At 46.0% G+C, this 15,200-nt stretch overlaps 2 protein-coding genes across 6 annotated transcripts in view; one reads left to right on the top strand and one right to left on the bottom strand.

The window, feature by feature from the left end:
* The first annotated feature begins 1,798 nt into the window (after positions 1 to 1,798).
* On the top strand, positions 1,799 to 8,820 carry LOC129847694 (syntaxin-4-like). The gene is made up of 11 exons (XM_055915464.1): positions 1,799 to 2,028; positions 2,933 to 3,037; positions 3,375 to 3,474; positions 3,804 to 3,878; positions 4,000 to 4,070; positions 4,185 to 4,293; positions 4,491 to 4,564; positions 6,672 to 6,809; positions 6,979 to 7,089; positions 7,176 to 7,290; positions 7,399 to 8,820. Exons 1-10 carry the CDS (start codon positions 1,999 to 2,001, stop codon positions 7,251 to 7,253), a joined length of 891 nt encoding a protein of 296 aa, XP_055771439.1. The 5' UTR covers positions 1,799 to 1,998; the 3' UTR covers positions 7,254 to 7,290; positions 7,399 to 8,820.
* A 277-nt stretch (positions 8,821 to 9,097) lies between these two features.
* The window catches only part of LOC129846617 (helicase SRCAP-like), a 29,091-nt gene continuing 22,988 nt past the window's right edge, over positions 9,098 to 15,200 (bottom strand). For all 5 annotated transcript variants that reach the window (XM_055914762.1, XM_055914702.1, XM_055914576.1 and 2 more), the window contains one exon: positions 9,098 to 15,112. In XM_055914762.1, coding sequence (XP_055770737.1) covers positions 10,601 to 15,112 — 4,512 coding nt within the window. In that variant the 3' untranslated portion in view covers positions 9,098 to 10,600. The remainder of the gene's footprint in view (positions 15,113 to 15,200) is intronic.

Genomic DNA, 15,200 nt, shown 5'->3' with positions numbered 1-15,200 from the left:
ATTCAATCTTGCAGCCTTCCGGTTACTGGCCCAATGCTCTAACCACTCTACCTGCCACCCCGTCACCCCGTTACTAACCACTGCTCTATAAGTTACATTGAAAAACAAGAATTGAGTGGTATTTTAATGTTTGTATAGGCCAAGGTCTACTACTTACAGACCCCAAATGCCAAAATAAACCTTTTGTATTTCATTACGGGCAATGCAACCTACTTACAATGTCAGGTGAAATATGCCTCTGAAACACCATATGTCTGAGTAACCTGGTTTGATACCTGTAGGGTCAGTCACACACATACCCTGGCACATGTCCCTAGAATGTCCTTTAGGCCTACATTGACCAATTTGGTTTGTTGATAGTATAATAAAGCATTCTGAAAGTATAACTAGTTTAGGCAGGCCTACTCAGCGGAAAACTTTGATTCTGTGGTTTAGTAAGGCAAACAGCATCATCTTGTGGCTATGAAAGCAGAGTATCCTACCACACACAGATTCTTTATTCATTTAATTTACATAATTAGTGCTTAGCAATTGGCTGCAAAAGTCAGTGATAGTTTTTTACAGCAACACATTCTGTTCCCAATACAAAATATCCAAGGGAATATGCTGTCATCAAAGAAATTACTTTGGGTGCTATTCAGTTATTATTAGACTACCATATCTGGGAATTTCCTTAGTACATGCATTATATTTCAAAACATGACTACACTGAGAACGTATGTTTAAATTGATAAGTGATGTTGTGTTTTCTTAACCTAGAAATTCTAATTTTGGTTTTAATTGAATCTGATCTGATTTGGATGATCACAGTGTATTGTGTATTGTATCTATACCTTCCACCCTCTTCCTTTGTGGATATTGGAGGCCTCCTTGTAGATTGACCAAATTCAAATGAATTCAGTTTAACACCAAGGAATATTTCACTTGCTGTAAAGTCTGGAATTCCAGATTCTGAAGCCATTTTGAAAGATTGAAGCATCTGAAATAGATAGTGGGATGCATGTTCTTCTTATAGACACGTTATAGCAGGAGTTCCAATACTTTTTTGGCCAGAGACCCCATTTTGATATCAATTTTTTTTCCCCACCATGTAAAAAAATCTGAAGGAAGTATGGTTTGAAGTGACTGGAATGCATCAGAAAGGTATTGTGAAGTTCAGAAGATCATCAGGCAATAATTGTGCATGATCTTCTGTGTAGAAAAGAACATCATGATGACGTTTGTTTCCCCCCAGTCTGATTTAGTGCTTGGTCTTGTCCACTTTGTTCTAAGGAATCCTGAGCTTGTGGGCATTGTAGAAGGAAACAGAAGACACCTATGTGTTCCTGGGAGTCTTATCTTTCAGGAAGGGGGTCAGAAAGTTAGAGTCACATTTGTAGGAAGAAAACAGAAACTGCTCTGTTTATTACAACCGCATTTAGCTGTTAGCGAAGGTTACTGACATACCCGCGGTTCTATGAACCAAGTGCAGTTTTATTTTTGCAGTTTCTCTCACGACCCCATTTTCAAATCAGGCAACCCCACATGGGGTTGTGACCTCTAGTTTGGGAAATGCTGCATTTTAGTCACCTAAAATGTAATTTCTCAGTTTGAAGGATCATTATGATCATATCAAGTCAATAACAATTTCACAATAGGTAAAGGACTTTTGTTGTGGGGGTACAAACAATACAATGAAGCACAAACGAATTATAAATGTGACCATGTTTACAGCGGAGGGCAAAATGAACCAACGTATTTAATTGACAGCCAAACAAACAAAAAAGCTCCAGTACGGTAGGTGGCGTAGCTATGTGTTCTAATATGGGCTGTCTTTCTCTCTAACATCCTAAAGGGAAGACCAACTAGCCGTTTAGATTACTTGTTGAATGACATAAGCACGAAAGTTATTTTTGTGTATGTTTTATTGCGCATTTATACCAATTTTTCTTCACCTTGATATAGGATATCGTAATAATATATTCGTTAGCTAATACATTGCATTTGGACTGAGAAGAAATGCGGGACCGAACCAAGGAACTGGGCAATGTGAGTTTCAAGCTAACTTATGCTAACCAATACCAATTAATTTAGCAATTGGTCAGTTTGCAAGGGAAGGTTTCATGCAGATTTGTTAGCTATTTCTTGGGGTATTCTTTATCTGGTAACTAGTTATTAGTGCTAGCTACATTGCTTTTTAATCGGCGAACTTTGCTAAAGTTAACGTACTTGTTAACCTGGCTTGGCTAGCTAGCATTGCTAAAATAGTTTACACCCCAAGGATAGGTCAGTGGCTAGAAGTGCATTAAAAGTTCAATGCCGCACTCATGGGTTGCATGTTGGATTTACATGGCAATGGAGCTCGCCAGCTCGTAGTCCTAAAAAACAGAAATAAATTACCTATGGTTCGTTCAGACATTCCTATGGGGGAACTTTTTATTTCTTGTTTTTTTAAAGGTATTTTTCTTAAACGCATTGTTGGTTAAGGGCTTGTAAGTAAGCATTTCACTGTAAGGTCTACTACACCTGTTGTATTCGGCGCATGTGACAAATACAATTTGATTTGAAATTCATGGGAAAGATTGGGACTTTGGGATGAACGCCGAAAATAAGGTCTGAGGTTAACACAGGTTTAGGAGATCTTATACGTTTTGTTCTATGATATCATTCAGTTAACATGACCTTTATGAAATATGAAGCCTTTATGTGCTTGTTTTGATTACATAAATACTTCAAAATGCACAGTAAGTGACGTTAACTGATGATTATCTCATAGAACAAACTATAAGATCTCCTAAACCTGTTTACCACAGACCCTTTTTCCCGCGTTTATCAACAAAAAAAACACATTTCCCCATAGGCTTTGGCCAACGAGCCATGGCGGAGTTAGTGCCTACAAAAAGTTGAGGATTGTGTCCATTCTTTCCCCCTCTTGCTCTTCCTCACACACCAGACTGCCGAGGCGTCAGACGAGGATGAAGAGGGCAGGGCACTTATGATCAAACCAGGGACTTCTACAGTGAGGGAGGAGAAGGAGAATGATGCTTTTTTCAAGAAGGTGAAATCATGCAACCTAATACAACAGTCAAGCCGTCTGTTTGCATTTATAATGACTTGCTGTCAGTTTCAAGTTGTGTTGTTCTGCAGTACTTTTCTCTTGGCTTGTGGATGCCAAGCACAGGAACAGTTTGTTGTGTCAACATTAAACTACTGTGCCAATGTGATCTGGCAAGTTAAAATGAGCAGCTTTTCTGTATGCCCAATTTACATCTTATGCAAAAACATAGGATGATGCAGAATATGTCTCCTGGCCCGTTCTCAAGTGCCCCAAACAACCAAATTCACTGATTTATTCACATCTTACGTTAACCAGCCTGTTTATCCCTTCATATCAGGTCCAAGAGATTCGAGAGGGATTGGAGACGCTTAAAAAGGTGGTTTCTGACCTTGAGAACAAACAGAAGACCGTGTTGGGTGTGGCACTGCCAGAGGATGGTCAGTAGATCAACACTAACACATTGACGTTAGTGCTAATATGCTGTATGTAAATATATGCTATGGTGGTACTGTTAGGAGTTATGATATGCATAGAATATGTAATGTGAGCTGTAGCCTAATTAATCACTGCACCTCCATGTCTTGTCAAAAGGATCACATTCCACTAAGAAATGTCTCCGTTTTTATCATTTTTGGTGAGAAAGCAGTTGTACTAATTATACGATTAGGTGCCATTATTCCCCTCAGGCTGCCTATTCTGAGGGATTAGTTACTCTGCCTGTTGACAGTTACTAAAGGTGATGTCGTAAGGTTTCTTTCTGCTTCAGGCATGAAAAGGGAACTCCAAACCCTTCGGGAACAGATCAAAACAATGGCAATGCAGATCCATAAGAAACTGAAGAGTGAGTATTCTTAACTGAAGTAACATGATCAGCTATTGATTATTGATCGTGTTTCGGTGCCCCCAGCGGATACACCTGAATACAGAAATATCAGACCCATTGTTTAGTTTTTTTTTCACAGTCATTGAACCCAAGAAAGGAGAAGATGATGGGAAATACATCCCCATAAACCTAAGGATGCAGAGAGCCCAAGTGAGGCTTCTAATTTCCGAAAAATAAATATATTTTCATTTATATAGTTTTACTGTAGGCTGCCATTTAAATTAACACTTTTCCCATCCCTCTACCTCCTTTTTCTCTCTCCAGCATGGCGTCTTGTCTCGGGAGTTTGTGGAGTTGATGGGCCACTGTAACACCATCCAGGCTTCCTACAGAGATCGCAACGTGGAGAGGATACAGAGGCAGCTCAGAATCAGTGGGTCTACATCTATTCGTCTATTACTGTCACTGTATGGCTGTTAAGAAAGGGGAATCGTAAGTGATTTCAACACCATGGATTTTTGTCTTCTGAATTCAAGACTGCAATGCAGAAGTTCATCCACAAAGGTGATTTCGTATGAAAATTAAATATACCCAAAAGCAGCAACTGATAAGGTTATTATATCCCTCTAGCTGGCACCAATGTAACAGATGAAGATTTGGATGTTATGCTTGAAAGTGGACAGACTGATGTTTTCACACAGAATGTGAGTATGACTGACTGACAGATTCACTGACTGACTGAAACTAACCACAATTAATTACTTGTCTGGAAACCACCTACTTGCAATCACACACGTGTTTTCTTCCTCTTTGTTGGGTACTATGCTATGACTTTTCTCTCTTACTCAATCAGGCTCTGTGTTTAGCTGAATAACAAAAAAACATAGTGCATTTGGAAGTATTCAGACCCCTTGACTTTTTCCACATTTTGTTAAGTTACAGCCTTATTCTAAAATGGATTTAAAAAAGAAATCTATACACTATAATGACAAAGCGAAAACAGGTTTTTAGAAATGTTTGAACATTTATTAAAATTACAAAACAGATACCTTATTTACATAAGTATTCAGACCCTTTGCTATGAGACTCGAAATTGATCTCAGGTGCACTGTTTCCATTGATCATCCTTGATGTTTTTACAACTTGATTGGAGTCCACTTGTGGTAAATTCAATTGATTGGACATGATTTGGAAAGGCCCCACAGTTGACCGTGCATGTCGGAGCAAAAACCAAGCCATGAGGTTGAAGGAATTGTCCGTAGACCTCCGAGACAGGATCGTGTCGAGGCACAGATCTGGGGAAGGGTACCAACAAAATTCTGCAGCATTGAAGGTCCGCTAGAACACAGTGGCCACCATCATTCTTAAATGAAAAATGTTTGGAACCACCAAGACTTCCTAGAGCTGGCTACCCGGTCAAACTGAGAAGGGCCTTGGTCAAGAACCCGATGTTCACTCTGACAGAGCTCCAGAGTTCCTCTGTGGAGATGGGAGAACCTTCCTGAAGGACAACCATCTCTGCAGCAATCCACCAATCAGGCCTGTTATAGTAGAGTGGCCAGACGGAAGCCACTCCTCAGTAAAAGGCACATGACCGCCTGTGTGGAACTTGCCAAAAGGCACCTAAAGGACTCTCAGACCATGAGAAACAAGATTATCTGGTCTGATGAAACCAAGATTGAACTCTTTGGCCTGAATGCCAAGTGTCACGTGTGGAGGAAACCTGGCACCATCCCTACGGTGAACCATGGTGGTGGCAGCATCATGCTGTGGGGATGTTTTTCAGCGGCAGGGACTGGGATACTAGTCAGGATCGAGGGAAAGATGAACGGAGCAAAGTACAGAGAGAGCCTTGATGAAAACCTGCTCCAGAGCCCTCAGGACCTCAGACTGGGGCGAAGGTTTACCTTCCAACAGGAGAACGACCCTAAGCACACAGTAGACAATGCAGGAGTGGCTTTGGGATAAGTCTCTGAATGTCCTTGAGTAGCCAAGCCAGAGCCAGGACTTGAACCTGATCAAACATCTCTGGAGAGACCTGAAAATAGCTGTGCAGCGACGCTCCCCATCCAACCTGGCAGAGCTTGAGAGGATCTGCAGAGAAGAATGGGAGAAACTCTCCAAATACAGGTGTGCCAAGCTTGTAGCGTCATACCCAAGAAGACTCGAGGCTGTAATCGCTGCCAAAGGTGCTCCAACATAGTACTGAGTAAAGGGTCTGAATACTTGTAAATGTGATATTTCATACATTTGCAAAAATGTCTAATCCTGTTTTTGCTTGGTCCTTATGGGGTATTGATGAGGAAAAAGCAATAATTTAATCAATTTTAGAATAAGGCTGTAACGTAACAAAATGTGGGAAAAGTCAAAGGGTCTGAATACTTTCCGAAGGCACTCTATGTAAACGGTAATGTCTGGGACGACAACAAATGTTTCTACATTCTCTTGGGAGTAAAATGATGACAGATTTGTTTTGTTTAAGACACTCTTGATGGCTTGCACTGGACTACAAGTTTGAATTTGGTAAGCACTCATTGAGATGCCTGTGCTGTACAGGACATCCTTAGACATCTGTAACCTGTATAGTCGCCATAGCTGTGAAAGCGAGCCCCACGTAAATGGAACCCTTACTTGCTTTTAGAAGATTGACTACTTTAGCTGTTTCAGTTCAACTGTAGTTCTCTTTTGCTGGATGTGTTTTATGAGCAGATAGACATGTGTTATCATTTCTCAGACATCACCCGTGTGACTTTTTTGGGGGGTCAGGCTCGAAACAGCCTGATTGTAACATTTACACTCTTCCTCCTGTAGATCCTGATCGACGCTAAAGCCACTAAGCAGGCGCTGAATGAGATTGAGTCCCGGCATGACGAGATCCTCAAACTGGAAAGGAGCATCAGGGATCTGCATGACATGTTCCAGTACCTGGCCATGGAGGTGGAGGCCCAGGTAAGACTGTCACCCCCAGGAGGACAGACTGGAGCCATAATACCTTTCCCACCCAAGTGTGCACTTGTTCACTCCCCGTGAAAATCACATTTCATGAAATGGGCTTTGAGAAAGTTGGTTGGTGGAAACCTTAGTGAGGTGTTTGCTGAATTGGCTAACTGTTGTGCAGGGGGAGATGGTCAACCGCATTGAAGCCAACGTCCTCAACTCAACTGATTATGTGCAGAAGGCAGTGGTAGAGACCAAGGAAGCTGCCACCTACCAAAACAAAGCACGCAAGGTAGGAAATAATTTAAGGCTGTACTGCTAATTATTGGACAAGTTAGCTAATGAGCGTTGATACTACCCCTCTCTCTCCCTCTACAGAAGAAGATATGGATTGCGTTATGCTGTGCCATTCTCCTCCTCATTTTAGCCATCTCATTGGCCATCTCCTTCTCCTGAGATCCAGACATGAGTTCACTCTTGATGTGCACACGAGGTTTGCAAAAATTGACATTTCATATTAATATATCAACGTGTGCAAATACAAAACTTGGAAGTATTGGTTGATTAGTAATCAATATCTACTTTTTCATTCCTTTTACAGTGTCTTCGCCTAACCCACTCTCCTGCCCTGGGACAAAAAAGACATGTCCTGTCCTACTGAACTTTTGACTAACACCACTCTCATATAGACAGACACAATCAATCATAGTCTCTCATGTTAACTGCCCCACTCTCAGCGAAAGGCCTTGCTGAAGGCTTTTTGGCCCCCTCTGTGGCGCCCTTTTCCATTTAGGGTGCCATTGAAGAAATGTGTGGACAACTCAACGTGCTGGAGCCCTATGTATCCACAAGCACGGAAGAATGCAGTATTGGAACTGGCACTGATCAGATTTACTCAGGAAAACCCATAGCTAAAGGTGGTTATTTTACGAAGTACAACGCGAAATAATCTTTTTAGGGCTTGTTTTTAAATGCAGATATAATTGTATATCGCCAATTTTCTTATTTGTTGAGTAATTAAGACATGCGGTTTTATAAATCTTTCAAGATGTCTGAACTGGCTTCCATGTTGCCCCTGAAATTGATCTCCCATTAAGACAATATTGTCTGATCACTGCAATGTTATCCTATTTACATCAGTATTTATTTATAGTTTGAATATTGTTGTGGAAGCTGCTATTTTAAGTCTTGCCACAGCAACAATCGGAATCCTTATAGTAATGGTGCCTTATAGTTATGGTGCCTCATACTGTCCGTCAGTATGTGCTGACGGACAGCTCTAAGAACAATGTAGTGCACTCTTATTTTGTGAAGGGATGGAAACTGCTGTAATTATTCAATGCTTCCGCTTCAAGAACGCATTAACCATTTTTTTAAATATCTGTATTTTACCCTAGCCTTATTGATCTGTGCTGACCAGCTTTTCCCTATAGATATTAGCTGACATCACAAAAACGGTTCAGAAGTCAATCTGGATGGCCAGAGAGCTAGCAACAATGACAAGAAGCTGCCATGTGAGAAATCGTAGGTGCTTGTTCATGTCTTGTTTTGACGCCCATGGTGACCAACTGTAATTATGTATTTGAAAAACAGGCCTACATTTACAGAATGAGCACTTATCTATATATAAAAGCAACACTTTCAAAGATTTTACATAAAGAAATCAGTGAATTTAAATAAATTCATTAGGCCCTAATGAATGGATTTCACAACTGGGAATACCATAACCCCAGCACAAGGTGCACCTGTGTAATGATCGTGCTTTTTCGTTATATGCCACAACTTTCAGGTGGATGAATTATCTTGGCAAAGAAGAAATACTAACAGGGATGTAAACACTTGTGCACAACATTTCAGAGAACTAAGCTTTTCGTGCATATGGAACATTTGCTGGTGTCTTTAATTTCAGCTTGTGAAATATGGGACCAACACTTTACATGTGGCTGTTTAATTTTGTATAAAACTTTCAGCTCATTTTAATGCAGTTCAAATAAAATTGCCTGTTGTGCTTGTATGGGTTTAACTGTTGCCCAGATTCAAGTTTGTGAAACGTGTGTGCCTATGTTCTGAGAGAAACGGTACGGTCCCCAGAATTACCTGGCAATCGCAAGAGGGACATCTTGCATTGTAAAATCCAAAAGCCATAAGATATGGCTACATTTTACACATGCCAAGCAGCAAAACGAATACTGCATGGCACCTACTGAGAAGATGTGTATAATACAAGTGTCATGCACAAACATTAACACTTTATTTTGCAGATGCTCTTATAGAGGTAGGTTACACAAACAAACACCCAATACATTTTTGGTCTTTTTATTCAACTGTCATTTTGTCTTTCAAGTAAAACAATGTGGAATTACAAGGGAACAAAGGAATGTAACAAATTAAATGGACAAATCAAGGTAAGACCATCACCATATTCCACCCATTCACTCAAACATCACCCTGCCCAAAAACTGCTTTGACAAATGCAAGTCACAGAGCCATCTGCACTATTTTAAGTCCTTACATGAAAGAGGAGCAATGTAATGATAGTAGAAATTCAGATTTAAAAAAATTTGCTCGCACTGATGCATAAGGTGCTTTCCTCGTGATTTACAGAAAGCATATCCTTTTTTTGTGACAAATGACAACTCGGTAAGTTCCACACCTCAACGTCAAGTACTTTACAACGCAAACTGGGATCTCCGTCCACCCACTCGGCCTAATAGGCACTGTTTTTTTATTCACACTGATTCAATACCCTTTTAGTATAAACTTCATGAAATGTTAACCATAATGTCCGACTTTGGAAAGGTGAGGAGTTAAATCAAGGTTCTGCTCCCGTTTCTGCATTGCCAGTGAGTAAAATAATTTGCATCTTCGAGATGCATAACAAGCTTGAGAGAGACAGCCATATTTGGAGCTTTGGAGTTACATTGTGTGAGGTACCAGGAACGTAGTAGTAATTTGATTGAAATTTATGTAAAATACTACACCACAATGCACTCAAATGCTGAGGACATCATGTCAGATGTGCAAAGGAAAATTGCAGGCTGGATTTAAAAAGTCAGATGGACAGAAAATGACAAGATACAGAGACCCAAGCAAAGAGTAACTCCAGCATATTGCAGCAAAGATCACATTTACAGATCTGCTCTCTTCCTGGAAGAAACTATAAAATATCCATAACTTATCAACAGAGGTCAGAACAGCTGACAAAATGTCCAGAACCCAAAAAGTCTAAAACCTTCAAACGTACGATACAATCGTCACTCAAAATATTATTTTGAATGTCGCATGAATGATTCCCATCGATAACCCTGGCAGAGGATAAAATCTGCATATCGGGTGCAATCTAATCCTCTCTCGAACACATACATCTTAGTATTCCAGTCTTTTTAAATGTTTTACAGTACAATAGTGTGAACTAACAAATAACTCACTCGCACCCATCTCGTCCCAAAGTCCCCGGTGTGCAGTCAAGCCACTGTCCGTATGAAGTGACACCTTCAGGACTACAACACCTCACTTCTGGAAGGGCTCTACCATGGTGGCACCTTTCTCTCCGCAGACAGTCTGGCATCTCTAAGCCTTTCCCCAGTTGATGATGGCTGAACTGGAGAGGAGACCAGCTCTAATGTGGGGTGGGGGAGAGGGCCCAAGAGGGAGGGAGGTCACTGACCTGCACAACACGTAGTTCTGCTCTGGCCTCCGTCAGTGTAGACAAAGCAGCAACTTTAGAGGCCATTTCCCCTCCGTTTTCCAGTCAGAATCCCTCACTCCCTCTCCCAGTTTAAAAAAAATATCTTGTTATTCCATCATGTCTTGTTGTGTTGGGCAGAGGAAGAGCGGGAGGAGCGGGTGTTGGCGGCAGGTGTGCGGGCCTGAGCTGCTGCCATAGCCGCCACGCTGCGCAGCACCCTGTCCGGGGTGCCCTCTCCCGAGCCAGCGTTCCCTTCCTGTGAGAGCCTCTCCCGCTTCTGGGCGTGCCTCTCCTTTCTTTCCTTCCGGGTCTCCCTCCCCCGGCCTTCTCCTTCCTTCCTGTGGCTACGCCTCCTGCCCCTCTCGGTGCTGCGTTCACGTTCGCTGCCGGAGGAGGGTGCTCGCGAGCTGTTGAGCCTGGGCCCGGTGCTCTGGGAGCTGAGGCTGTGGGTGCGCTGGCTGCTGTTGCTGCTGGTCCGACTACTCCCTCCACCATCGCTACTCACGCTGCTGCAGGCGCTGTGGCCCCTGGACGAGTGAGTCTCCCTCTCGCACCCCTCCTCTTCCTTCTCCTCCGAGGGCTTCTTTTTTTCTTTTTCACTCTCCTCCTTTTTGCTCCCCCTCTTGTTGTCTGTCTCCAGGGGTGGGACGAGGGCGCCAGGGCACTGGCGGGTGGAGCGGGCGGCGGTGCGGCTAGACTTGGTGGGGGTCATCTGGCTGATTCCTGCTTTGTTGTTGCAGTTTGTTTGCGGAGTGGCTGGTGCACTTTTAGATTTGGACTTGTGGTTCTTGTCAGAGGAAGCAGGAGAAATGGCATTCTGCCCAGCAGCCTTAGCCGCAGGGTCTTTCCTGCTGCCAGGGGTGTCGACCCTGCCTCGCATGGCAAGGAGTTTGGCTGCAGCGTTCAGGGCTGAGCACCTCTTTCCCAGGACCTCTGGCTGGGGAGGGGTAGAGGGCACGCTGTTAGACTGGGGTTTACTCTCTGGGTTGGGCAGAGGACCAGAGGATTTCCGGGTGACCCTCACAGAGGATGTCTCGCTGCCAGACTCCCCAGTACCGGTGTTGTTGGACACAGTCCTGCCCTCCCGTTCAGAGCTCCTGGCGGGTCTTCTTCTCCGCCTGTTGCCCTCTCCTTCCCCCTCTTTCTCCTGCCAGATCTGGGACGAGCGGGTGAGGAGGCGCTCTTTCCTGGTTTCACAGGGGTCCGAGTCTGAAGAAGAGGACCTGGACTGCCTCCTCCGAGTGGCGTTGGTGGACTCTTTCTCAGTCTTCCCCTCTCCCTTCTCTGGGTCAAACAGAACCTCTCCTCGCCTCCTCTTGGCAGGTGCTCTCTTCTCTGCACTCTTCTTGTGTTGGGATGACCGGGTGGGATTGGATGTAGAGCACACAGAGGAGGGAGAAGAGGAGCGCACAGACTCCTGACTGCTCTGGCGACTAAGAGGCCTCTTCTTGCTGGCGGCTTTGTCATCTCTGGCACTCTCCTCTATCTTCTGCTTATCTGTTTCCTCTGGCCGAGGAGCCACTGGAGTCTCTGGGTCAGCGAGTGAGGGAGTGGAAAGGACAGTGTCTTTGGCTTCAGGAGAATTCTCCACTTTCCTCTTTTTCGGTTGAGAGTCACTAATCTCCTCTTCTCCACCCTCCGTCTTTTTGTCCTCTTTAGCCGCCTGGGTCTCCACCTCCATGTCTTTTATGTTCTCTGAATCTGGATTCTGGGCAGTCTCCACAGTCTGGTTCTCTGTGGCAGCCACAGCAGTAGAGTTGCTGGAGAGGGTAGATGTAATAGGAATTTGGGCCAGGGGCAAGACTAATGTTGAACTTGGAGTGGGGGCTGGGGTGGATATCTGGGTGAGGATTTTGTTGGTAGTAGAGTTGTATACTTGGGAAGGGGCGGGGGTTGGCATGGGGGCTTCAGTGGGGGTTGGGGTAGGAGTTGATGTGATGCTTGTGGCAGCGGATGCAGTAGCAGTGGTGGCAGTTCTGGGTGGGGGCGGTGTAGCGCTGGTGACAGTTGTGGTAGGGGCTGGTGTAACGGTGGTGACAGTTGTGGTAGGGGCTGGTTTAACGGTGGTGACAGCTGTGGTAGGGGCTGGTGTAACGGTGGTGACAGTTGTGGTAGGGGCTGGTGTAACGGTGGTGACAGTTGTGGTAGGGGCTGGTGTAGAGGTTAGTGTGGTGGTTGTTGTAGGGGCTGGTGTGGGGGTTGTGATGGTGATTTTGGTAGAAGTTGGTATGGAGGTTGTTGCAGTAACTGCTGTGATGGCTGTGGTTCGGGCTGATGTGACGGTGGTGACTATTATACTTGGGGCTGGTGTGGAAATGGTGGTCAGATTTGCGATTGAGGTGAGTTTTCTAAGTGTTGGTACATGGGTTGCAACAATTGTGGTAGGGCCCGGAGTAGGGGTTGGTTTGACATTTGTGAGTGTTGGTGTAGGGGCTGGAGTGGGGGTGACGTTTGGAGTAGAGGCTGATGTGGCCATTTTGGAGATTTGAGCTGGAGTAGGGATAGCGATTTGGGCAAGGGGAGGAGTGGAGATCTTGTTGGGGGTAGGGGTGACGATTTGTGTGGTAGTTGTGGAGATTGGTGGAGAAGTGGAGACTCTAGGTCTTGAGGTGAGGAACTGGGCAAGTGTTGAGGTGAGGACTGCAGTTGGAATTCGAATGAGACCAGAGGTTGACCTTGAGGAAGGGCTAAAGGGCGGCCTCGATGTGGATACTGTGGGTAAGCTTGGGGTGGAAACTGTGGATGAGCTTGAAGCAGGAACAGAGGTTGAGTTTAAGGCGGGGACTGTGGGTGAGCTTGTGGCAGGGACTAAAATTGGAACCGAGGTGGAGATGGTTGTTGAGCTTGAGGCAGGGACATCGGTTGAGCTTGAGGTGGAGACAGAGATTGGAATTGAGATGGGAACTCGAGTTCGGCTTGGCGCAGGAATAGCGGTAAGAACTTGAGCTGGGCTTAGTGCTAGGATTGCAGTTGGGGTTGTGGTAAGGTCCTCAGTCTTAGTGTTTGGTTTTAATGTTGCGGTAGAGTCCTCAGCTTTGGTAGACAGAGAGTCTTGGCTGGTGCAGATAGCAGAGGAGGCCACAGTTTGAGGCTCAGTGGGGGCAGACGGGAGTAGTGGCTCTGTGTCAACAGCGTCAGACAGGGAACCAGGTCGGCTGGTGGTGCTGGCGGTTGAGTTATGTCCTGCACCCACGGCATTCTTTACAGTTGTCGAGTCCTTGCGGGGACGACCCCGCTTGCGTTTAGGGGAGAGAGCGGGGCTCCCCTCACTTGCTGAGGTGGGCTGGGGAGGAGATACATACTCTGGCTGGGATACCGCCAACCCGAGGGGAGTTTTGGGGGGTCGGCCCCTCTTTCGTTTCACTGGTGGGGTCGAGTTCGCAACATTAGCGACTGAGGACAAGTTTCCGTCTTTTCCTGGCTGATTGTCCATTTTCCTGTGGTAGTTCCCTCCCCTCCCTCGGCCCAGCTCTCCTAACTGCGCCGCCACTCGAGACTCGCTCTCCAGCCGCTGCCGCACCGGCAGGTTCCTCAGCACCGGCATGTCAGGGGATTGGTGGGGCGGGGAGTAAGGGAGGTAGCTTCTGGCAGGATAGGTGTGTGTTGAGGGGGATTCTTGGTCCTCTGTGAGTTTGGTGGTCGTTGAGTATTTTGAAGCAGTTCCTTTCTCTTCGGGTATCTGGCTGGTTTTGTCAGGGGTTTGGGAGTCTCGGCTTGGCTCGTCTGAGCCTCGGCCTGACTCAGCGTTCTCCGTCTCCTCTGATGAGCCTCCTCCTGTCCCGCTGCCTCTCCTCCTCCTCTTCCTGGGCTCCTTGTCCTCCACCACCGTCACCAGGCGACCAGGGAGCTTCCGCAGGACCTTGGCCGACGGGGAATGTTCCGGAAGGCCTAGCAGGACCTCCCCGTCAGCCGACTGGCGCTTGCGGGGCGATCGGGAGAGAGGGCACACAGAGTTGGGAGACAGGGACTCCTGGTCCCTAATGTCGTAGTCCCTGGCCTGGGCAGAGTATGACTGGTGGTCCACCGGACACGTGGACTCTGAGGTGATACACACTGCCCTCTCCCCGCTGGGTGACCTGGTGTGTGACTCCCCTGGTAGTGTCAGTGGTTTCATAGCTAGAGGACTGGTGGCAGTGGAAGGCACTGAGCTGGATTCGGACTGAGATCCGAGAGGTTGCGCTGCCGACCCGGATTTGAGGCTGGAGTCTCTAGAAGGAGAGGCCGGGGTTGTGGATGCAGGTTTGGCAGATTCCTTTGATGAGGAGGTGTGGGCCCTGGGGTGCTCTGTGCGGGCCGGTGTGGTGGTAGTGTCTTTGATCCCCCCTCGTCCTCTCAGAGCTGAGCGGAGCCTTTCAGGCACTTCTCTGGGGGTGGGGGAATCGGACTCTGGCTCTGGGGAAGTGGGCGGTGGGGAGGCCGTGGCTCCTCGGAGCCTACCGCTGATTCTGGTGGAGGGGGCGCCTTTCTCTTTGTGTTTGCGTGGGCGACGGCCCGACCCGGGCGGCGAGGGCTCCTCCGCTGGCTGTGATGAGAAGTCCTCGTCGTCGTTGTCCGAGGAGCCTGCATGCAGCTTCAGGCCCTCCTCCTTGGCCTGGTCCAGCCCCTTCCTGGCAGCCTCCACCTGCTCCTGTAAACACAGAGCAGAGAGATGGGCTTTTTATTAGAACCCAGGTCTCTAATAGGGTGAACCAATTAAACATGGACACATGGCAAGC

This window comes from Salvelinus fontinalis, chromosome 1, assembly GCF_029448725.1.
Source record: "Salvelinus fontinalis isolate EN_2023a chromosome 1, ASM2944872v1, whole genome shotgun sequence".
NCBI lineage: Eukaryota > Metazoa > Chordata > Actinopteri > Salmoniformes > Salmonidae > Salvelinus > Salvelinus fontinalis.
This window is presented reverse-complemented; position numbering and strand designations above follow the sequence as displayed.

Excerpts from the sequence above, each read along its gene's own strand:
- LOC129847694 (XM_055915464.1), top strand. The coding sequence starts at position 1,999 with ATGCGGGACCGAACCAAGGAACTGGGCAAT. Across the intron at positions 2,029-2,932 it reads GAACCAAGGAACTGGGCAAT|ACTGCCGAGGCGTCAGACGA; the intron begins GTGAGTTTCAAG and ends CTCACACACCAG. Across the intron at positions 4,071-4,184 it reads TAAGGATGCAGAGAGCCCAA|CATGGCGTCTTGTCTCGGGA; the intron begins GTGAGGCTTCTA and ends TTCTCTCTCCAG.